General features: G+C 33.8%; 2 protein-coding genes across 2 annotated transcripts; both read left to right on the top strand.

Moving 5' to 3' along the window:
- The first annotated feature begins 467 nt into the window (after window positions 1-467).
- LOC141708044 (uncharacterized) lies at window positions 468-18,565 on the top strand. Its single transcript, XM_074511518.1, has 22 exons — window positions 468-680; window positions 1,104-1,408; window positions 1,528-1,645; window positions 2,265-2,347; window positions 7,301-7,512; window positions 7,611-7,725; window positions 8,791-8,873; window positions 9,415-9,627; window positions 11,015-11,374; window positions 11,837-12,008; window positions 12,453-12,644; window positions 12,877-13,086; window positions 13,235-13,327; window positions 13,474-13,688; window positions 14,315-14,689; window positions 14,768-14,863; window positions 14,964-15,044; window positions 15,150-15,235; window positions 16,246-16,977; window positions 17,254-17,407; window positions 17,569-17,675; window positions 18,013-18,565. The coding sequence occupies exons 1-21, from the start codon at window positions 533-535 to the stop codon at window positions 17,657-17,659; spliced, it is 4,134 nt and encodes a 1,377-aa protein (XP_074367619.1). The 5' UTR covers window positions 468-532; the 3' UTR covers window positions 17,660-17,675; window positions 18,013-18,565.
- Window positions 18,566-20,149: 1,584 nt separating this feature from the next.
- Window positions 20,150-20,956, top strand: LOC141695996 (protein FAR1-RELATED SEQUENCE 5-like). Its single transcript, XM_074500195.1, has one exon. The coding sequence runs from the start codon at window positions 20,150-20,152 to the stop codon at window positions 20,954-20,956; it is 807 nt and encodes a 268-aa protein (XP_074356296.1).
- The last annotated feature ends 4,226 nt before the right edge of the window (window positions 20,957-25,182 follow it).

Genomic DNA, 25,182 nt, shown 5'->3' with positions numbered 1-25,182 from the left:
GATTCTTATTTTCAAAAATATCTTAACTATCTTTTAATAAAAGTTTTTAAGTTTAAAACGCTACATGAAGTAAAATTTAAGGCAAAAACGCTAGATGAAGTATTATTTTGAAGACAAACTTTATTTTATGTTGTGTTTTGCACATAATTATTTTAATATTTTTTAAACCCAAATGTGAAATTGTTAAACATTAATAAAAATATTTATTTAGGATTCATGCTTAAATTAGAGTTTAGGGCCATATAGCTTAAATCCTAAATCACTGTGGCTTTTACTAATTTTTTTTAAATATTTTTAAAATTCAAAAAGGGATTGCTTGACCCTAAAAATTAAATATTGTAAAATTAAAATGCGCCATTAATTTTTTTTTTTAAAAAAAGAGATTAATAAAAAAACAGATAGTTGAAGACGTGACATAAGCAGTAAAAAATGCATAAAATTTGGTAAATCGGGCGATAAAGAGCTTAGCGTTGGTAAAAAAAGAGAGAAGAAAACATTGTAGTTGTACAAGTAGTGGTCCACTGCGGCGGCGATGGAGGAATCAAACAACACACAAAGTAGTAGTAGTAGTAGTAGTTGTAGTAGTGTAATGAAAAGGGGAGATTACTTGGGAGAAATCTCTGCCCTTTGTTTTCTCCATCTTCCTCTCACTCTCTCTTCTCTCCCTTACCTTCTCTCAGGTCATCCCTAAATTCCTACTTTTGTCTTTTCAGGCTTCTTATTATTTATTTTTTAATGTCTTTTACTACTACTTAAATTCCTGTTATTGTAAATTTTATTTACGCGATTTGTATCACTTGACGTGATATTAGGAAAAAAACAAGTTCACATCGGTTGTTCTGGGTGAGTCATGTTAAATTTCGAGCTCCTGCTGTACTACTTTCGTCAATACAAAGTGGAATGTGTACTGTCTTTCATTCAAGTTTAACAATAAAAATCGGAACTATAGTGTATTTGTCTTTCTAATTTTTTTTGTAGTTTGGTAGGTTGTATAATTGATGTCTTGTGAATGCACGAGTTTGCTATATTATTTTTTTGATCTTTTTATTTTGAATTAAATTCAAAGTAAGTGTTGGCACTCATGATTTTTTTTTTTGCATTAGGAACTGGTTCACAGATCCTTCTATATGACTTAAATACGGGGAACATGATAAAGTCATTTCAGGTCTTTGAAGGTATACGTGTGCATGGTCTTTCTTGCACTATTATGAATTGCACACAAGGAACATGCTTCTCCAAGCTTCATTTCAAGATTGCTGTCTTTGGGGAAAGAAGAGTCAAACTATTTATATTGAGCATAGATATTGAAACTGATATGCAAAATCAGGCACACGTTTCTGTCGATTTAATCCTTCATCAAACGTTGCCGAAATTTAATCAATGGGTTTTGGATGTTTGCTTCTTAGAGGTCTGTAATTATAATGCTATGATCAGACCTGTGCTCATATGTGTGTTTTATTTTATTTTATTTTTTTATTTCGTGCTGACAGTTTATAATGAAACCATTTACATGTGGATGGGTGGTAGGATGCAATAAGTTCTTCCTCCAAGTGGAAACAATGTCTTGCCATTGGATGCAGTGACAATACTGTCTGTTTCTGGGATTTGTCAAGATCGTCTTCAATATTTGAAGTCAAGTCTCCTGGTTAGTTCTTGTAGCATCGTGCTTACTAGACTAATAAATAATATTTTACGGATTATTATTTTATATATGTAGTAATAATTTTCAAGGAACCAGTTACTGTAAAAACTCATGGTGTTAGAGGAAGGCCCAACCGGATCTATATTCTAACACTCCCCCTCACTTGAGAGCTCATTTTTGGGTCGAATAGCGGATCACGGACGCCCATCTTTGGGGCATTAATTTGTCTTTCGTGCCACTATAAATTGTGAGAAATATTGGGGGTGACAGAGATCGAACCCGAGTCCTCCCGCTACCTGAGCTCTGATACCATGTCAAAGAACCAGTTACTCTAAAATCTCAAGGTGTTAGAGGAAGGTCCATCCGGATCTATATTCTAACAATAATTAATGTTTAGAAGGGGTGATCTTTTATGTACTGCACGTTTGAAGAGTATACATGTATAACCGAACATCAAATAATCTCATAACATAGTAAAAATTTAATACATATGTCGTGGCTTGCAAATCCTGGTGAATGAATAATGAGATGTGAAACTTCTATTTTGGGATTAAGTTATGTATTAAGTTTTATGCTTAGGTATTGCACTTCTTTTTTCTTATAGTTTCTCATTTATCTACAGAAAGGTGTCTTCTCTATTCCATGAAAATGTTGGGTGAGCAAATTGGAGATCTTCATATTGCATCTGGTACAATTTACAATGAGGTAAAAAGTTCATACGTGGCTAAATTTGTAATACCTAATTTGGTGTACTTGTTGCTACATTTTATTATGAGTTGTTTTTTATAAGCACGTTACATTTGCAAATGTCGGAATAGGCTCTCCTTTTCCTTTTTCATTTATTTTTCCTTGCATTTTAAGATCGAAAAAATGTTTTTACTTCTTTTTTTCTGATTATCATTAAAAGTGTGGAAGGCTCTGAATGAGTGTTTTTATATATTATTTATAGTCAGTTTCGAGATTGACCTGATAAGTTTAAATATTTGTTTAGCGTAATTTACAAGAGAGGTTCTACTCCTAAATATATATATAAAAGTTCCATCAGAACTTAAAAAAACAGAGCTAAGATGAACTTGTCATATGGAGAGAAGTTAAGATTTGACTAAATTGGTTAGTCTGAATTCAACGCAGCTCCCTATGCATTCTTTTTGGGCCGTGTTTTATCCTAGAAACCTGTCTTAAATAAGTTGAAACTGTACAAGAAAGATCTACACCCTCTGTCTTAGTTTATCAATTCCTTGCGAGTTAATTAGATTATAGTTATGCTAGAACTTTACTCTATTCTATATATATACACACACACATATATATATTTATTTATTTATTTCTAATGGAATGTTATTACATTTAAGGTAGTACTGATATTGGATTGGAGGAAAAGGGTAATTTAAAAACCCAATTAACAAAAAGACCCCAGCAAGTCAGCAACAACTCAAAATTTGAAAAGACGATTACTATCTTAACAAGAAAAAATATAATTACCTAATTCTAAAACCCCTGATTTCCTGTACAAGTTCAACACTAGGCTATTGAGGAAGGGATGGCTAAAAAATTAGAAATCTTTTATTATCTCCTGTCGACCTCACCGGCTCACCGCCTTCCTCTCCTCTCGATGTTCCTTTTTTTCCCCTCTAAGTCAGCTCCCATATGTAAAATCCTCTCTCCTTTTTATACGGCTATTCTCATTTTTAATATATATAAATATATGCTGCAAGGAAACTCTATCTTTTAATATAGAAGTGGAAGCACCGATTCGAATACAGCGACACGAAATACGGGCACATGAGGATTCGCCAATTATCGAAGAGTCTTCGATACGGGACTCGGCAAATAAAATAATAAATAAACATATAATATATATTCATGATAAGATTTGTATATGTAAAATATTAACATTTTCAATCATAAATCAAAAGTTCATAACAAGTAATGAAAGTTTACTATTTCAAAATAAGTGAAAAACTTATAAAAGCCCAGTCAACATTCTTTTCATCTTGTGTCAAAAGAACAGACTCCATTTTTTGTCATGTAAGTGGAGTGTGTATACATAGGGGTTTTAGTTTGTATGTATATCTATAAGATGTGTATATATAGTTGTTGTCTCTAAAATTGGGTTTAATAGATAATGGTTGGGCTTTTTCTAGTTTGGTTGGGTTTCTTCTAATTGGGCCGAGTTATAGACGGCTCTCAATTCGGTGGCGAGTCCAACATTGTTTTCATGCCAACTCTCTACTTCGTGTGTCCGATACGTACTTAGTCGGGCAAGTCGGACTCGCACATGGCAGCCAAAATTAAGAGTTCATGCTTCCTACTATAGAACTAATAATATACAACCAAACCATAATTTTAAAACCCCTAATAATATCACAAATATTAACCCCATATGTTTAATAACAAAATTTATGGAAAATAATTTTTGTAAAGAAAATCTCTTCTTGATTATGAAAAGAAATTCTAGTATTATACAGACCTTAATTTTACAGGCTTCTGAAAATTGAATAAAAAACTAAATAAAATCATTTACATAACTTCGGACCTAGGAAGCAAGGACACGGGTGCGGGAGTGTGATTGTGTAGTGCGGGATACGGGAAAAATAAACAAAAAACTCATATATATTTCATGTTAAACATAATAAAACCCACTAACAAACCAAAAATTGTATGAAAAAATGAATCGAATGCATTATTCTAAAACACCATTATACAAGTAAAATCTTTTAGTTTATGCAAAACTGAATACGATAATCAATACTTTTGTAGTAATTAATAGACATGGTTACTTAATTTTGCAAATGTAGTTTTCTAAAAAGATTTTTACTAAAATTTCTGAAGATAAAATTTTAGATTAGTATCGTGGAAGAATCCGCGTGTCCTATACGGGGATACGTGTTTCCGAGTATCTGACACGGGGACTCGGCATGCGACCTAAGTGTCCCTGCTTCTTAGCTTCAGACCACATATATGATTATGTGATCATAAAGGTTGTTACAATCTCCTTCCGTTAAAAGATTCTGTTCTCAGGATCTCTGCCGTAAGTACACAAATTGTAGAGAACATTCCTAATTCATGCATTTCTTAAATTTTAAGCTACAATATGATGATACGAACTGAGGTTACCACCATATTTTATCATATATGCTCTGTGTGTCCCATGTCCCATGGTCTCTATTTCTTAAGACTAATCATCACAGTCGCAACCTGGTCTGAGTTATAGTTTTCTCGTAAGTTTGGAAATCAGGCACCCCTGAACTACCTTTTCAACCTTCCGCAAGATGGAATAGTTTTTTTTTTAAATTAGCATACTCCCTCACACAGTCACACTTTTAAGAATGCATAATATAGAACACCCTAAGGTTCACGGTTTCCTCTTCGATTAGGGACCACTCTGGAAACAATATGAACCGATTCGGGAAAAAAAAACCACTCAAGGCATCAATGCGTGTACATAGCTGTGTAACTTTGTTTCTTCATAATTTTGAAGTAGGGAGAGTAACCTATTGACCCAGTTTGAATCTTGCGTAGTTGTAAATAACTACAGAAGCTAGAAAGAAGCATCCTTAGAAAATTAAAAACAATTAGAAGTCTTCATGAGCTCCAACTGTTGCATTTCTCAACAGTTGTCCATGCTTAACAGATCATCCACAACTTTTGTTAGTGGGACCAGTTTTTCTTCTTCCAGTAATTGAAGTTGGCACTTGTTTGCACCTCTACTTGCATTGTGCTAACGGCTAACCTCTGCGATCAACATCCACTAGTTTTTTAACAACATATGAGCCAACAGGATTAGGTCACTTTTGTGACGGAAAATATAAGACCAACCTTTAATTAAAAGCCTATAATGAATCTCTATCAGTCAAGATAAGCTGAGTATGAGCAATAACTTTATCTATTGGGTACCTGCTTGATCTGTGGAAACCTAGAGATTGCTTCAACTCCTCAAATGCCCCCATCATTAGGCATCTTCATGGCGCCTGCATCATCGTGTATTATCAACCTGAAGTATCATCCCCTTTATATATTTTTATGGTATTTTTTATCATCTCTATACCCTTATAAGTAGTACAACACATGAAAAAAACACAACCATACGTCTTCACGGAACTGAACTTTTGTGCTACTCCACACGCACCTTTTTCAAAGCTAAAGCATGAATATGTTGCAAGATTAACAAAGGAGTCATTCTGCTGCCAGTGAAGCTGCCATCATCTTTTACAGCAAAGAGCTGCTAACAGGAATAAGTGTGATGGTTTCAAACTCCTCAAAACCTAGATCTTGATTTTCATATATTACTCTTAGTTCCTATCATATAATCTGCATATTCACCGGTCACCAAATTGAGGAATTTATTGAGATTCCAGTCACCCCCTGTTCTAGAAATAAATTCGATAAAGTAGGTATTGGCACAAGAAATACAGGAATTATCATCCAGAAATCCATTTGATTACAACAAATTTATTTGCCGCTGAACTTCGAGTTTAATAAATGAGAGAATAGAAAATGACAGAATTTTAAAGTACTCATTACGGACAAGTTATAGAGTGTTCACTTACACAGTTACACTTACATCCACCCGAGAAAATAAATTTCAGAATAAGTGGTTTCATCTTCCCATTAAACTCCTAAATTACGTGATATAGCTTGTCGCAATAAAAGGTCATACCTTTACTAGCAGATTACACCAAAGCTGGCACTTGATACACCTAACCGTAACATTGTCATGTATCATTCTCTAATATTGGACCATTTTCAGTATAGATGTTTTCGCTAATTATTTTCTGACATCAGTATTAACCTTCGTACATCATTCATCAAGTTTAACCCATAATAGTTAATTGAGAACCGGGAATTTAATATAGCATATACAATACCATCATCCCTTTCTGTGTATAGTTTTCATTAACACTTAGTAGTTCCCGGAATCTGGGAGATACCTATTTCAGAAAGTCACTATATATAATGACTAGCAAGCGGGAGCAAGTTCTTGGGAAATAAAAGGATCAATCCTCATGTTATGTCCAGTTGATCTCATTTGCATTTCCGCAGAAAATCAATAACTTCACCCTGTAGTTTTATTATATGTCCCATTTGAAAGCTAAAACCTTTAAGACAACGTTACACAATTTATTGAAGATCAACTGAGTTCTACCATTATATTTTCTACAAACGTATAGATGTACTCCATTTTATCAAAAATAATATCTATAAAGAAAATCTCTTCTTGATTATGAAAATAAATTCTAATATTATACCAATTTTAATTTTACACACTTCTAAAAAATGAAATAAAAAATTAAATAAAATCATTGACATAACTTTGCACCACATTTTTCTTATTTAATCAATCATATAGGTTGTTACAGATGAAAAAAAAGCAAAACCAATAGGTCTAGAAGAGTTGCAAGTCTAGTATTTCAAAATGTTGTAGAAGTTATTTATTAAATATAATTCTTAAAGGATATTTTGTTGAACAATTTGAGAGTAAATTTAATTATGTGTTTGTACATAAATTGTAGTTTAGTAGGTTTTCTGTGTATTAGACAATTATTATTCAGAATTATATAGAGTATGCTATTTAGATTGACATTTTCAGCTTTCACAGCTGAAATATCAAAATCCGGAACTTCTAATTGCTGTTACTAAATTATTTTCTGTTTACAGATTATTGTTTGGAAAGTGATATTTCCGAATCTAAGCAACCCAGGCAAGGAACCTGTAAATCTTACTTCTTTAGACCATGAAGCTCCCAAATTTCATTTTCATCAATTGGAAGCTGTTGCTGTATGTAGACTTGCTGGACATGAAGGATCAATTTTTAACATAGCATGGTCGTTTGATGGATCAAAACTGGTATCCGTCTCTGATGATCGTAGGTGAACAACTGTTTTTTAAAACATGCTTAATTGCTTATTATATGTGTTGGTTTGATCCTTACAACTGAAAATCCTTCGATTCTTAATTCAAATTGCAGTGCACGAATCTGGACAATCCATGCTGAAAAGGAAGGGATTAATGTTTGTCACACAGTTGGCCCAGTGCTCTTTGGTCACACTGCCAGAGTCTGGGACTGTTGCGTAGCTGATTCTGTGAGTTCTGCATTGAAACTTGCATGTTTATTCTTATATCGTCTACTTAATTTTGTTTACTTTTGAGATGCAACTGGTATACATTCTTCTCAGAAAGCAGGTCGAAGTGTTTCTCTTCTAAACCTCACTGAATTGTGGATTTGGAAACAATATCTTGAGGATGCCCAAAAGCCCGTCTATTTTTGTCTTCCTTTCTGCTCTTACTCGTTCTATATATGTTCATCTTTGTTTCTCTGTCCACTTTTCCCATGGAATGTGGGAACTATATGATTTTCTGTCGTCATTATTCATTCAAAGTGTCTGCCTAGGAAGATTCTCTGCCTGTAACATTTATGGTAGTTTTACAGTGGCCAACGCCAGGCTCTTTTTGAATGTCACTCATTCATGGTGGATGTTTTCTCCAAATATTATCATATTTTTTATTTTGTTGTTTTTACACTTTTCGCTAATGTTCATGGACCTCCCCCTAATCGACTAGTCGACAAAAAAATAATATATTATTATAAATTAAAAATACTACACACTCACATGTATATATATTATCTAATTTAAATTTATAAGTTCTAGGTTCTAAGTTCCAACTCCTTCCACAATGTTTTATTTCAGATTTTAAGGAATTAAGAATCCGAAACTTAAAGAGAATTATGAAAAAGCGAGAAGAGTTATCAAATAACAACAAAGCAAAGTACTTGCAATCATGTCAAATATGTTACAATTTATAAATAACATTTGTGTGATACAACTGTGATGTGATGTGGTAGTGCAGCAAGCAACAAAATTTATGCTGAAAAAATATATACATTCAGCAGCTCGACTAGTCGACTAGTCCGCCAGACGACCAAAATATCAACAGTCAGCTAGTCGACATCCAATCACCGCTTAGTCGACTAGTTGCCGACTCGACCGACATGACAACCATGCTAATGTTCTTTAATACTTCCCCACGTTGTGACAAGTAAATTTATTCATGTGCTTACAATATCTTTTAAAAATGTATGTTTGAATACTACTTGTTGCTGAACTTTTGATCGTCATTTTCTTTTTCTTTTGACGGGATCTGCATAGTTTATTATTACTGCTGGTGAGGATTGCACATGTCGTGTTTGGGGAGTGGATGGCGTCCAACTGAAGGAGATTAAGGAACACGTGTAAGTTTGTTTTTTCAACAATTATGTTGTGTATGCTGAATAAAGTTATTTTATTCTGAACATCTTGAATCATTGTTTGGTGATCATGAGCTGCTGGAATCGGAACGAATAATGATTAATTAACTATCCAAGACATTCTTTATTTCCGATCATTTTAACACTTCTTATTTAATTCTTTTTGGACCATTCGTTTTCATCTCGCAAGTACTTATGTTGTGACTGACTTCTTGCTTCCTTTTATTAGTTTTTGGATACATACCTTGTCGAGAGTTGATTACAGGCTCAACATGTTTTCCATTTTCTAAAACCTTGACTAGTATCTAATATGCTAATACCATAAATCTGTATTTCGATGGAGGTTAGTGTTGAGGGCCCCAAATTAAGAGTTCACGCTGACTTCGAATAAAGGAAATTAGTCTATGCATTCTAATTTTAAATCAGGAATTTGTGATACTTTGTTCTGCTTACATGTTATCAGCTATCTGAAACTGATATTTTCAGCACAGTTGTGTAATTTCATTGTTTTTTACTCCTTTTTCAGTGGTAGGGGAGTATGGCGATGTTTGTACGATCCTGGTTCCTCTCTTCTTGTTACTGCTGGCTTTGACTCGGCTGTGAAAGTCCATAATCTGCATGCTTTGAAGGCCAGCAGTTCTGATAGATCCAATCAATTGATAGACGATTCCATACACCATAAAGAAATGTTTGCTTTTAGTATTCCAAATTCTTCTGGTCATGCTGGACTTACGGACAGGTAAATTATTTAAACACACCGATTTGTATTCATCTTAGTAGATTATAAAGCTTTCCCATTCTTAATATCTGATAGAACAAGAAACATAAAAGAACAATATAGAGTCATACTTTATCAGTTAAATCTTCAAGTTGTGAACAAAATAATATCAATAGTCTAAGTGGTCATTTGGAAACTATGAATAATCTGAATGATTTAAATTTTCTAAATGATCAGAATTGATTAGCAATCTGAATCATGAATAAATAAGTTAGTTTGCTAAACAGATATCCAAAATGTTTAATGAAATTATTTTCCGATTTCAGTCATTTAGATAAACAATATTATTTGACAAAGTACATCTACACTCTCTTTATGTGTTTTTTAATTTCTATATACGTAATTTGATTATTAGTTACAGCTTAACTGCGTGTACTGTTTAAGCAAACTTTGGTATAGACATATAATTTAATTTCACACTACATTATGTAAGATTAAAATAAGTATGTATCATAAAATCAAATTAATTTTGTATATTTATGTGTAAAGTTTGAATCATTATAAATTTGTTATAATAATGAACTAGAGAAGAAGAGTATATACTGACTCGTACAAAAAACTAGATATAAATTGTAGAAATGGAACAAGTGATGGGTATAATGAGAAAAAATAATAGAGTGCTAGGCATACACATAAAATTTGTTTGAATGATTCAGACAGAACTTTACACCTGAATGATATACAGGTAGTTCTGATTTATTCAGGTGACTTTGTTTTTCAAAAAATACCAGTCTGGATATTCGAGTCGCTCAGTTTTAATCCTATTCGTAAAAAAATGCCCCCAAGATATAAAATGCCCCCAGTCTGGATACCTCATATACTTACTTATCAAACTTATTAATTTACTTGAATACTTCCACGTAAGAATGCAAATCCCAAATTTGTGTTTCTGCTAAAAACATAATTTACTCAGATACACCTATACTAGGTGTGTATATGGCAAATATCTTGTGCCAATTTGGTTGAAATATGATACTGGAAAAGTACCTACCACCAACTACAAATGTATGTAAAACTTTTAACAGGATATTGTAAAAAATTACAATGGTTTATAAAGTTACTTGCGGAAATTAACAGGGACTTGGTTTTGTTTTTCATGTCATGGACCTGATATAGCACTGGGTAGTACCCATAGGAACGTTAGGTGTGGGTGGGTATTGGGGACTGGGGGAGGGGGAGGCTGCATTGTTTGTAAATATAGTTTCTGCTACGCCAAAAATAAAAAGCATTTTGGACTCTTCTTACATCTCAACCCTCATAAAGTCATTATGATTTCACCTAAAGTCGAATAATCTGGTTACTTTTGTTGGACCCGTTTCTAACTTGCATTCTGGGAACTTCATTGCAGCAAGAGCGAATATGTCAGATGTTTGCAATTTACACGTGAAGATACTCTTTATGTTGCAACAAATAACGGTTTTCTCTACCATGCAAAACTCTTTGATGGAGGAGATGTTAAATGGACTAAACTTCTCCAGTCTAGTGAAGAAGCTCCAATTGTTTGTATGAACTTGTTGACTCGAGACAAACCCGATCTTTCTTCTGGTATTGAGGATTGGGTTTCTGTTGGAGATGGTAAAGGATACATGACAATTGTTAAAGTTGTTGGTGATGTCTCTTCTCCAAAATCAGGCCTAACTTTTAGTTGGTCTGCTGAGTCGGAGAGACAGCTACTGGGAACATTTTGGTGCAAGTCACTGGGATATAGGTATAAAGTTTACACCACAGCGCTCAGTGACTACAAACATTAAGCCATTTCTTATTGATCTTAATTGTAAGAAGTTATAGTTGTATGTAATACTTAAGTTGCAGAAAAAGCAAGCACTTGCACTTCACAATGCACAGATAATTATCGTATGCACCCTTTTTTTTGTTGGGTCTCTTTGTGGAGTTCTAATAGGGGTTATCTTAAATTGATAGTTGGATTCGTATTTCAGCAATAAAAAAGTGATTTTACAATTCAAGCTTTCTCAAACAACAGTGATGCACCATGGTTTCTTTACTTTTAATTGAATCGGTAATATATTTCGCTGTAAAATATGATTTATATGGAAATTAACTTCGCCTGCTTTTCATGTGCAAAGAAAACGTTCGGTTGTCAGTATTTAATTTAGTCGTCATATTTTAAATTTTCATGTCGCTTTTAGTTTTTTATGTACATGTCTTTCAGGTTTGTTTTCACTGCTGATCCGAGAGGAAAATTGAAGCTATGGAGGTTATCAGAGCCTTCTCCTTCCGATCCTCATTGCTCTGTCAGAAGTTGTGATGTGTCTTTAGTAGCTGAATTTGTTTCTAGTTTTACTAAAAGGATAATGTGCATAGATGCCTCACTTGAAGAAGAGGTATATTTTGTTTTTTCACCTTTTATTTCACTGAATTCGTTTAGTTGTTGATATTTGAATGTAAGATTATTTAATGAGGATTGTTTCAAAGGTGCACCAATTATTGACTTTAGCTATTGAGTCGGTGTTTGAAATTATAGCCAGCAGAGCATATATGGTTGCGGAATGGATTTATCGAGCCATCATAATTCGTAGCTAATATAGTTTTCACTACTATTCCATCTTCGTGGATTTCTCTAACCAGTTATGCTTTGTGGTTCACCGATAGAGTAACTACAAAATATACTGGACCGCGAGTGACTTGGCATGTATTGCTAATTTGCTGAAGCTAACCTGAATAAAAATTTAATGGACTGCTAAGATTAGATTTCAGTTGAAGCTGTAATAGTACTCAGGTATTGTATGCTTTAGTAGTTCCCCTGTTTGATTCATTTATTTTTCTAGGTTCTAGTATGCGGGGATCTACGTGGTAATCTGGTGTTATTCCCCTTGGTAAAGGAGCTAATACTGGGTACATCGACTGTTATAGAATCCAAATTATCTCCCTTAAATTATTTTAAAGGAGCTCACGGGATATCTGGTGTCTGCAGAGTTTTAATAGCAAATTCCAGTTCTGGTCAAGTCAATATATGCTCGGTATGCCCTCCAATCTGAGTTTTATATATTGCTTCTCAACTATGTATTTCTTGATGTATATCAATGCATTTGTTACCTCTTGCACTTTTGGTTACCTTGTGGATACTCCTTACAGTTCATTATGATGAAGCCATTTGCATGTAGGTATCATTTGCAATCACTTGAATGTTTTTATTGTACATAGCCAGATGCATTTGTATAGAGTGTTTTTAATTATAGCATCATTATTCAGACTGGAGGAGATGGTTGCATCTGCTCATTGGAATATGACAAGGAGGACGAAAAATTGCAATTCACAGGGATGAAACAAGTGAAAGAATTAAGTATGGTGCAATCAGTTTCTTACAGTTCTATGCTACACAATGATTTAGGAAGTGGAAACTATGCAGTAGGTTTTGCATCAGCTGATTTTATTATATGGAATTTGTTCACCGAGGCGAAGGTATTTATTCACCAGTATCCTGTAAAGGAATTTATATTTTTTTCATCACAAAAGAAGTTTGTTCACCGAGGCGAAGGTATTTATACACCAGTATCCTGTAATGGAATTTATATTTTTTTCATCTCAAAAGAAGTTCACTTCGTAACAGGTTGTCCAAATTCCATGTGGTGGATGGCGACGTCCTAATTCATATTTTCTTGGCGATGTGCCAGAATTGAGGAACTGTTTTGCATTTGTCAAGGTTTGTCCTATGCTCTGCTGTTCTGTTTTCCTTCCAAATAGAATTTGATCGATCTTATAGTTCTCACAGTTTAGTTTGTCGGAAGGAAGTTCTAGTGTCCCACTAATATTCTTTAGTTTTCCCAATTTTAATTGTTTGACTTTTAGGATGAGATCATTCATATTCATAGACATTGGGTGCCAGACTGTGAAAGAAAAATATATCCGCAGAACCTACATCTGCAATTCCATGGCAGAGAGATGCACTCCTTATGTTTCATCTTTGAGAAAACAAGATATACCTCAAACAATGAACAAGGATTCTTTCCTAATGCATGTTGGCTCGCAACAGGGTGCGAAGATGGAACTGTGAGGTTGACCAGGTATGAAAAGTTATCATTTGGTCACTAAAAGTTGATATTGTTAACCACTTATATAATAGTGTATAAGCCTGAGTGTGATGCATCCTTATAACTTCAACAGAGTGCATACTTATATTAGATATATGATTTCTAATAAATTATTATTTATAAAAATTTCATAATACACTGAAAACATAAAGTATTAAAATATCATATCATATTATATTCGAGTTTACATTAACATAAATTTTTCATATCTTATAATTTAAATTTATTCACTCTAAATATATGCAAGGTTACAATTATTTCCAGTGCAATGCAGATTATCATGTATCAATTTGTGTTTAAATAATTAATTAAAATGTCCACTTTAATATCAAAAGGGTCTTGTACAATGAAATGATAGAGGTATGTTAAGTCCATCGCGAAGGTCAGGGACTCTGGGAGCATAACAGGCATTTGGTTCAAAGTTTAGGGGCCTGTATATGAATTTAGCCTATAACTTCTGTATGGAGTACCAATATTCTTCAATTTGTATCCTCCTTTATCCTGTAGCGGTGTAGCCATATCTTGATAATGTTTACTACATTGTAATATTTGTTATGATTCTTGAGTGGTCGTGACTAATTTTGTTATTAACTATCCAGATATGATCCGAGTCTTGAGAACTGGACTGCTTCAAAATTGCTTGGTGAACATGTAGGTGGATCAGCTGTCAGATCAATATGCTGCGTATCAAAGATGAATATGTATGTGGCAGATTCGAGCAATGTGCCCTCAGGAATGATCATAGAGGATGTAGATAGCCCTTTCTTTCTAATTTCAGTTGGTGCAAAGCGGGTACTAACTGCTTGGAAACAAAATCTTAAAAATAAGAAAGCCCTTCCATATGGAGAAGATTACAGAACCAAGAGCGTTTTCCATTATAATTCAGAATTGTCTACATCAATGCCATTTCAGTGGCTTTCCACTGATATGCCAATCAGAAGTAGCACCACTCGTGGAAATAAAAACAGAACAGAGTAAGTTTGTTAAACAACTTATTTATCTTAACTCTAAAAACTTCTTTCTTACATATTTACTGTCTATCTGCAAACCAGAAATATGGATTCAGCAGATCCGCTTGGGGACAAATATGAAAATGACTGGAGATACCTTGCTGTTACTGCTTTTCTTGTAAAACCTCCAGTTTCCAGGTAAATAACTATATAATAGAAACAAGCAAATGTTATCTATTATCCATTATATGTCCAATTTAATTAAGTAAAGTTGTTCCATATCTTGTTCACCTACCAGGATTTCCGTATGTTTCATTGTCACTGCTTGTTCAGATGCTACGGTTGCATTAAGGGCTCTCATACTGCCTTATCGCCTTTGGTGAGCTTCAGGCTACTCATCACTTAAGTTAAATAGTTGATAAACTTTCTATTCATTTCTACCCACCAAATATTAGATTTTTTTTTTGTTTTCACCTCATTGCAGGTTTGACGTGGCATTGTTAGTTCCGTTAGCATCTCCAGTTCTGTCATTGCAGCATGTCATTATTCCCGACTGCGTGGGTTTTAAAGGTTAGTCTATTATGCATTCAAACAAAAATTGGCATTCATGCTTTGGAAGTTTGGACTTGCAAGGGTGGTTATTAAGGCAGTATGTCGAGTCGATGGCAGGGGATAACTTGTTGATTAGGTGTTTTAGTTAAATATATTTAGTTATGCATGTTTTAATTGATATGCACATAAATTTAGTAACAATAATACCCCAAAGATTGGGAGACTCACCCGGTAAACCATCTCAGATGTAGATAACGTAGTAAATCTATACTATCAAGTTTCAAATTTAGTCCAATGCGTACCGTAATTAGGTAGTAAACAGTGAAAATTGTCTATATCTAACATTTTAAATTACTACTAGATACTGAGTAACTACATTTGTATAACTAAATAAAATAACAAAAAAATAATATATATATTTTTTGGTCAGATTAATATTAAATTTTTTATTAATATGTTACAAGTTCAAACTTGTGTATTTTAAAGACTTGAAACAGAGATTCTTCACTTTGGTGACTGATGGCGAAAATCCGTCAACTAATAATAATACGCAAGTGCACGGGCGTACGCGAGTACAGGGTTAAGATCGTGAATCAAGTTTTTAATATAGTTAACTAATCAAAACAATTAAACTAGCACTTGAAATATCACTTAAACTATGGAAAGCTTGGGTAAAATGTTTTCTCTTGCTGCATGTGGATATAATCTTTTTAATTTTAATTAAGTCTGTTCCGACTATTTTTTTGAAAAAAGCATAAAACTGTTGTGCTGTTTCGGTGCTTTATATCCCTTTGACATTCAATGCTCATCTTTTTGTTGACTGCTGTATATGTTAAAATTTATTGGTTATTCTTGGCAGTTAATACCTTTGTTTCTGACATTAATGTTACTTGAAAGATTATTACGGACAGTATTATGACTGACTGACTATGAAAATTCACATTCTTACTGTACTTAGTTCTTGTGCTGTGGTGACTTTTACTGTAAATTGGTTGGTCTTTTTACAATGCTTGAAAATCGAAGTGCAGAAAATAGCCAAATCGGAAGGCAGTATATTGTACTTGCTGGATCTACTGATGGAAGTATAACCTTCTGGGATCTAACTAAAAGTGTCGAGACTTGTATGCAACGTGTGTCAGCTCTTAATATGGAGAACTATATTGACTTTCAGAAAAGGCCACGCACTGGGAGGGGGAGTCAAGGTGGACGATGGTGGAGATCGTTAGGCAGTAATGTTACTAATAAAAAGCCAGGTGATAGTTTGGGTTCAGGGGGGTTTACAAATAAAACTGAGGATGGTCAAAGTCATTCTTTACACAAGTCTTCATCAGCTTGTCCTCAAAGAAGTGAGAAACTATTTTTAAAAGTTGTTGATCCTGCTTCCCTCGAAACAGATATGAGCACCGACGATTCCTCACTTGAAATTTGTGAAATAAGGCCTTTACTTGCTGTTGAAAATGTTCACCAATCTGGTGTCAACTGTCTACATGTTTCTGGTATGAGAAGTCATAGAATTTCTGGCTCTGGTTCACATTTTTATGTTATAAGTGGGGGCGACGATCAAGCACTTCATTCCCTTAAATTTGATATATCACTGCCACAGTCAGTCCATCACAAAAATAATGGGACCCCGGATAGACATGGTTGTACTGAGTCAGAAGCTTCCGCCAGTAGTATCTATAATTGTCAGAAACAGAACTACTCAATAAGACTATCATGTCACGAAAAAATTCTCTCAGCACATAGCTCTGCTGTAAAAGGTGTGAATCTTGTCTCTTGGGATTATTTTTTTTTTCTTCTCGTTTGAATCAACAATTGCAATCTGCCAAAGCCTAAGAATACTTGAGCTTACAAACTGCATGTCTACTCTAGATATAATTGTGTAATATGACTTGAATCCACTTCAATCCAAATTTATATTTTGAAACTTCTGTTTACTGCACATCGTATAAATGTACGACTTCTCAAATTAAGCTTGAACATCTCCTCGAACCATTATTACAACACTTTGTGCTAAAGCATCATTTTTTTTACAGCTGTATGGACAGATGGGAGTTGGGTTTTCTCTGCTGGTCTCGATCAACGTGTCAGATGTTGGCATCTTGAAGAGAATGGGAAACTGACTGAGTATTGTCACTTGGTCATTAGTGTGCCAGAGCCAGAAACATTGGATGCAAGAGCTTGTAGTAGGTAAGAGAACTGTTCACCATCTGGCAGTTGGCAATCCTTTTTTAAATAGTTTTTAGCCTTTGACAACCTTATTTTTCAGTGTCTTACTTTTCGATAGTCACCATTTTTTATCTGAATTTCTTATTTTTGAAATTTCTATGCTTGCAATATGTACTATTCAGGAACCAGCATTATCAAATTGCAATAGCTGGACGGGGAATGCAAATGGTTGAATTTATTGCCCCTGGCAGAATTAGTGATAAAGTTTTGTGACCTATGCGTTGCTATGGTAATATATATATATATTGTGATAATTAATATATATATATATAGTGATAATTAATATATATATTTATATATATTGTGATAATGGGATGATTTGTGGCGCATATTAGATATTTGGATGATCAGAATCCCTTCAATTCACTCTACGATTGTCGTATTTAGCCATTTACTTTCATGATTGCATTCCTTGTTTAGCAAAACAACTTTTATTTCCTTAATTTTTATGATCCACTATCCACATCCATAGTATGAGTAAATGGAGCAAATAAATACCCAACTCTCTTGTTCCTTGTTATCTTTAGAAAAAGGAATGACTTGATCATTTGGTCTAAATTTTGCAGCCAGATTAACAGGATAAGGTTTTCCTATGAACTGAAGTACAGTTGGCTGCATTTGTTTCAGTCTTGTGGATGTGGGGTAACAAAATTAATGCTGCTTCCTTGAGTTGGTTATCAGGCAATCAGCTAAGCACACGAGAGTCGTACAAGTCAACAACAAATGTAAGCTGCATGATTTTCTCTTGCCAAATTCCTGCTAGATTGCAATACTGAGGGGGATACTCAGCAAGATGCCATCCACTATGCGGTGCAATAGCCTTTGGCGAATGAACTTTTGAAATACCGTTTTTAGGGCAAAATTCCACAGCCACGGTTGGCTCCACGTGTTGGGAGCCAACAGAAAAAGACATCCGCAATGTTTCAAGGCGGAAGACTTCCGCAATGAAACAATGCGGAAGAATTTTGTTTTTTTTTAATTATTTAATAATATGTGCTTTAAATGCGTTTCTGATTTAAATACATTTATAATTTAAAACAAAAATAATATTTATATTTTAAAACAATTATATAATTTTTTAAAAATAAAGTAATTAATAAAATTTAAGAAATAGATTTATATTGAATTAAACATTGAATAAAACTTAAAATAAAAAAAGAACCACTTTCCTTACTTACCATCATTATATAATTTTTTAAAAATAAAGTACTTAAATTTTATTAAGTACTTTATTTTTAAAAAATATAAAAATCAAACATAAAACTATAAATTCAAATTTATTTATCATCAAATTTAATAATGGAGATTTAAATGTTGAAGATAACATGAAACATTCAATATTACATTTTCAAATGAAATGATACAACTTACTAATAGACATTGTACTTCATTCATACTTATCAAGTGCTTAATATATGTTCTCAACAAAATAATATTTATTTATTTTTTCACATACCTATATTATAAAAAACAAATTAAAATTAAGTATTATATGTTTAGACAATTTTTTTAAATATTTAATGTATTATTTTCATAAAAAAGGCAAAATATACAATAATAATCAAAAAAAAAAATTAATTTTTTGATATAAAAAATTTATGTAATATTGACAAGTAACATGAATGTTATTATGAATTTTAAAATTTTTTTATTAATTATTTTCTTCACCAAAAAAAAAATAAAAAATAAACAATTATCAAAACTGCTTCCGCAATAAATCATAGCATAAGCTTTTGCTTCCGCAATGATTCATTGCGAAAGGAACTAATGTTTTGACAATTTATGCGCGTTTTAGCGCGTGGGTTGGCTGAAGTATTAAATACACCTTTCGCAATGATTAATTGCGGAAGTGTGCATTAAATTTACCTTACCAGCTTCGTTTTTTGCTTTATAAACCCAATTTCACCATTTTTCTCTATCATTTTTCAATTTGGAGCCAAAAAGAGGTTAGTTTTTTTTTACTATGGCATCTCATTTATTTAATTATTCAAGTTCATCTAGTGAGCATGACGATTTTGATTATTTTACAGCCGTTGGAAAAAATCCGGTTTATCGTAAACTTATTGTAGATGATGTTAATGAATTGATAGATGTTGATAATTATAAATGTAAGAAAAAATTGGATATGGATGATGATGATATTGAGTATATGGAAAAAGAAAATATGGATGATGATGATATTGAGTATATGGAAAAAGAGAAATATCATAAAAAAAAGAGGGAGATTATAAGGGAAAAGGAAAAATGAATGATGATGATTTTTGTAGAGAAGAGAAAATGAATATAAGTGATGATGATGTTGATGATGATGATGAAAATGATGATATGAGTTTTGACAAAAAAAGTTACGGTTTTTCAAAATCAAATATGAATAGTGTTGTGCCTTGCATTGGTATGTTTTTTAACACTTTGGATGAAGTCGAAATTTTTTATAAAGATTATGGTAGAAGTGTTGGATTTGAGATTGTTATTAGGAGTACTCATAGACATTCACGGGGTATCTCCTCTCGTTTGTATATTTGTCGTAAGGGTGGAAGATTAGGTTCTAGTACGAAATTGGATGTTGATGATGAAAGAAAGGAAAAAAGAAGGATTAGAGATGTAATTCCGAGAACAAATTGTAGTGCTCGAATGTGTGTCACTCATAGAGTTAAAAATGATAAATGAGAAGTAACTTTGGTTAAATTGGAGCATGATCATGATATGGTAACCTCGGATAAAGTACAATTCATGCAAAGGTCCAAAAATATAGATCCGGTTACCCGAGCATTGCTTGAGTTATTTGATAAATCGGGCATTGAAACCGCTAAAGCGATGAGATTTCTTGGTGAAACATGGGGTGGTGTGGAAAAACTTGAATTTTCTAATCAAGATGTTCGTAACGTAATTCGTGATATTCGACGACGGGTGTTCGATTCCGGTGATGCGGGGAGTGGGATGGCATTGCTACGACAATTGAAAGAAAAAAGTTTTGAAAACTTTTTCTATCGAGTTGATTTGGATGAAGAAAATAGAGTTAGAGGTTTGGTTTGGGTTGATCATCGATCATTGAACGCATACACGAATTTTGGAGATATTGTTTCATTTGACTCCACATATAGGACCAATACGTATTATATGCCGTTTATACCAATAACCGGGGTCAATCACCATTACCAAAATATCTTGTTCAGGTTTGCACTCATGCGGGATGAGACGGAGATTTCATATAAATGGGTTTTGAAGACATGGTTGGAAGCCGTTGGAAACAAACCTCCCCTCACTATTATTACGGATCAAGATATAGCATTGGGAAATGCTATTGCCGAGATTTTGCCGGATACCAAGCACATATTATGTTCGTGGCACATAAGTAATAAATTTCTCGAAAAATTGTCGGCTTTGTACACACAATATCCGGAATTTAAAGGGGATTTTAATGATTGTTTGTACAAGTCGTTGTCACCCACGGAATTTGTTGGTAAGTGGGAGGTTTTGGTTGATAAGTATGGACTCGAGGATCATGTTTAGCTAAACGATATGTATGCCATAAAAGATAAATAGATTCGTGTTTACACAAAACAACATTTCTCCGCCGGTATGACCACCACCTCAAGAAGCGAGTCCATGAATTCATTTTTTGACGAGTATGTGAAAGCTTCAACCGGGTTGAAAGAATTCATTGAGAATTCACAAAAGGCTTTGGAAACACAAATTCTTAATGAGGTTAAAGCCGACTACGAGACCGAGTATAAGGAAAGGAGATTGATATTTAATTCCCCCTTGGAAAATCATGCTTCTTCTATTTACACAAAAGAAATGTTTAGGTAATTTCAAAATGAGCTTAGAAAAAGCACATCTTATGTGGTAAATAGTTGCAAAGATGGTTCCAATTACATGTGGAAGTTGTATTTAGTTGAGAAGTATAATGTGCCGGTGAATCTTAGAAGAAGGTATCGGGTAATGGTTTCTTTGGAAGGAAATATTGATTGTGAATGTAAAAAATTTGAACATTCCGGGATGCTTTGCAAACATATCCTACACTATCTTGAAAAGAAACAAAAAAATATGATACCAACAATTTTTATCAAATCAAGATGGACGACGAGCGCAAATAAAATTGATGGTTTTTGCCTTATAATCCTCCCGTTCTTGTTGATGTTGGTGATTCAACAACGGCAAGGTATAGTGCTTTGTGTAAATCTTTTCAAGGTTTGGGTGCTCTTGGAAGTTGTTCAAAACCACGATACAATTACGTCATGGATTTGATTGAGAAAGGAAAATGTTACGTGATTGAAAAGTTTCGTGAAGAAGAAAATAATTCAAGAATGGAGGAGGAGTTCCAAGTTTACGATGAACATGATCCAATATTCAATCCTCCAATGTCACAAACAAAGGGAAGAAAGAAGGATTCAGTAAGGTATAAAAGTGGCATTGAGACGTCAACAGCAAAGAAAAATTCAGGAAGGTCTAAAAGTGGTATTGAGACGTCAACTGAAAAAATCCGTTATTGCGGTTTTTGTGGTGTGGCCGGACATGATAGGAGGCGTTGTCTTAAAAATCCAAATAGAAATTTTAAATGATTTAATTCTATTTGAATGTAGAAATTTAAATTAATGGAATGTAATATTTGAATTTGGAATGTCATATTTGAATTTGGCTTTTAAATATTATTTGGTATGTATTGGAGCTATAATTTACTTTTTTTATAAGTACAAATTTTAAAAAATTAATAGCTGAAAAAACAGTGGAGTAATACCTACTATACCAGTACATATACTCTGTCATCGGTACATAAGCCCCTTATGTAACAATAGGCATACCCGTGTCAACAAAAGAATCCCACTCTAATATAAACTGTCTCAACAAAACAGTATGGTTATCCCGTTGCATACGGGACAACCTCTCCACACGTAGAAAACCGTGATCCACCGGCTCCTCAGGAATATGTTACAGCATACCGAACTGTCTCAGAATCCTGTCCGGCATGACATACTCCACCATCTCAAAATGAATCATCGGTATGCGACCGAGTGCCGTATGCAACATATCCATCATGTCAGTATCATAATCATCGGCACTATAATCAATCCTCCTATAAAACCTCTGATATGGCTGCCATGTCAACCAACTCATCTGAAAGCTATCAAAATCTCCCCGATAACCTCCTGTGTGATGGTGAGGGTTACTCCTCCTGTTAGCTACCGGTCTAGCCCACGCTGTAGCCCTCGGCAACACAAACCTCGTACGCGGTGCAATCTCCGGACGGCCAGGCAATACCCTATCCCAAGCCCACAACATCAACAACATAGCACACCCGTTCAGACTGCCTGAAGACTTATGCACAACCTTCGACAAACATCTATACAAGAAGCTCAGAACAGCAGCCCCCCAAGCATAATCGATAATATGATCAGTATCCTGTATAAGCTGTAGATATCGGGGGTGCACCACATCCCGAGATGAGGTAGGAAATAATATACCTCCAATCAGAAACAGAAGATATGCCCGGGTGTAAACTATAGGATCCTGCTGAAGAAACTCTGGACTCTGCTCCCCCTCTGGCCTAAAACCATATCTCGTGCGTAACTTGTGAAGAGTCACCCCGCCTCGACCATACATCTCAGCCCGCTCCTTCTCAGTCATCCTCAAATCCTCCCAGTTGGTCACCCAATACGGTTTCGGATTATCAAGCTCCGTATGGGTAACAGCACGACCAGTAATAGGCAGCCCCAAGATCATGTAAACATCCTCCAATGTAATGGTCATCTCACCGAATGTGAAGTGAAATGAGTTAGTCTCTGGCCTCCACCTCTCCACTAGTGCAGTGATCAAGCGAATATCATTCTGCGGAACAACCAAGGGGTTAACAAACACCCCGAAACCCCAGCCTGTAAGCAAATATATCTGCTCCTCATCCAATACCCAGTTACCCATGTTAGCAGTCAACTGTCTAACATCGAGCGTTTCCCTCTCACCCCCATGCCATATAAGAGTACTAATGTGATCATCCTGCATGGTTAGCAATGATCGATCCATAGGCCCGCATTCCATATTCATTTTATCTGCAATTTTCAAAACAAAAATTATTTCAGTTTGATATTATAATGCACAAATAAGGGCAGAATAACAAGCAACTAAACAAATAACTGCACAAGTAATTAAATAAGGATAAATTATGAACAATTAATTAACAATTAAACAAGTAATTTGCAAATAAATAAGTGTAAACAAGGATATCTATAAATATATCCTTATTTCAAATTCAAATTAATTATTCTAATCATATTTAGTCATTTTCATTAGCCCCAATTAAACAAGTATTTAAACAAATATATATTTAAATACTAAGAAATATCCTTAATTGAAATTATTAATTTAAATTAACCTAATAATTATTCATAACTATTCCAAACCATTTATCATTAATTTTAAATATTAACCTAATTATTCGAATGAAATTCACAACTCAAAATTAAACCTAAATTCATTTCTTAACTATTTATTTCAAATTAAAATATATCACTTTACATGACGACTGGGGGGAGGATGGAGCACAATTCACTTCTCAGAAGCATTTGTACCATGTATATCGCAAACCACAGGTATGGAAATATGTGTATTTCATTCATCTATATTAGATGTCAAACAGAATTTATGAATGTTCAATCATCCAAGCAAGCGCAAAGAAGATTACATTTGTAAACGTAAAACATAAGATAGTAGGAGTAAAACATATTGTGTAATTAGCAAAAGAAAAAAAACAATCTTGAATTAAGTAATGTAAGAAGTAACAACTAAAGTTTTGACATTCTAACTGGTGGACTTTTTGAATATTGATAACTGGTGGATTTTTTGAATATTATGGTATCTGTTATTTTCCTAAAGAACAAACTAGGCTTAATCTCAACTTTACACAAACACTTAAGCAAAAAATCATCAATTTCAACACTTAAACAATGACCCATCAAATTCGAAATAAAAATTAATTAATTCGAAATAAAAAATTTAAAATTTCTAATTAATACTAACCCTAATTCGAACTAATTAATCAGAAAAAATGAAGAACATATAATTCCATCTAAGAAGTATCAAATCATGCTACAATTCGAACTAAAAAAGAATAAAATCATCATACAATTCGACTAAAAAAGAACAAAATCAACACAAATAATCAATATTATCATGTGTGTATAATCAAGAACATCTTGTGTGTGTACTATACATACATCTCGTGTGTGTTTGTGCGTATACAAGAGAAAAAAATGGAAGAAGAATAAAGAACCTTTGAATCAAGGAAGAAGAACACAAAATAATCAGTTGCAATTGCCTTAGAAATCGCCCTAGGATCGCACGGAATCGCCCAAAAAACGCTCAAGAATTTTGTTTAATTGATAAAACTGCTAACAGTTGGTTAGCAGGGTATATCTGTACACGGCTTCCGCAATGAATCATTGCGGAAGTATTAAGGACAAAAGGGTATTTTCAGTCCTTTCGCAATGAATCATAGAGGAATTAAGGATAAAAAGGTAATTTAATACCCTTCCGCAATGAACCATTGCGGAAGGGTTGGCTCTGAAAAAACTCCAACCAGCCATGGTTGGGAAAGGGGACCCCCGTTTTTATGTATATCAAAAGTTCGAATTTGCTAGTAGCAAGATTATTAGTCACTGGAGTCACTTGCATTTGATTTTTTTGTGAGTTCAAGAAAATCAAATTTTGCTAAATCATACTGATATTTTCAATATCTTTCAAGC

The sequence above is a fragment of the Apium graveolens genome, chromosome 2 (genome assembly GCF_009905375.1).
Source record: "Apium graveolens cultivar Ventura chromosome 2, ASM990537v1, whole genome shotgun sequence".
In the NCBI taxonomy this organism is placed as follows: domain Eukaryota; kingdom Viridiplantae; phylum Streptophyta; class Magnoliopsida; order Apiales; family Apiaceae; genus Apium; species Apium graveolens.
The sequence above is the reverse complement of the archived record's forward strand: the minus strand, read 5'-3'. Positions and strand labels throughout refer to the sequence as shown.

Bases quoted from the DNA above. Each gene is read 5' to 3' on its own strand.
- LOC141708044 (XM_074511518.1), top strand. From the start codon at position 533: ATGGAGGAATCAAACAACACACAAAGTAGTAGTAGTAGTAGTAGTTGT. The intron at 8,874-9,414 runs GTAAGTTTGTTT...CTCCTTTTTCAG, and splicing joins AAGGAGATTAAGGAACACGT to TGGTAGGGGAGTATGGCGAT. The intron at 17,408-17,568 runs GTAAGAGAACTG...TGTACTATTCAG, and splicing joins GATGCAAGAGCTTGTAGTAG to GAACCAGCATTATCAAATTG.
- LOC141695996 (XM_074500195.1), top strand. From the start codon at position 20,150: ATGGTAACCTCGGATAAAGTACAATTCATGCAAAGGTCCAAAAATATA.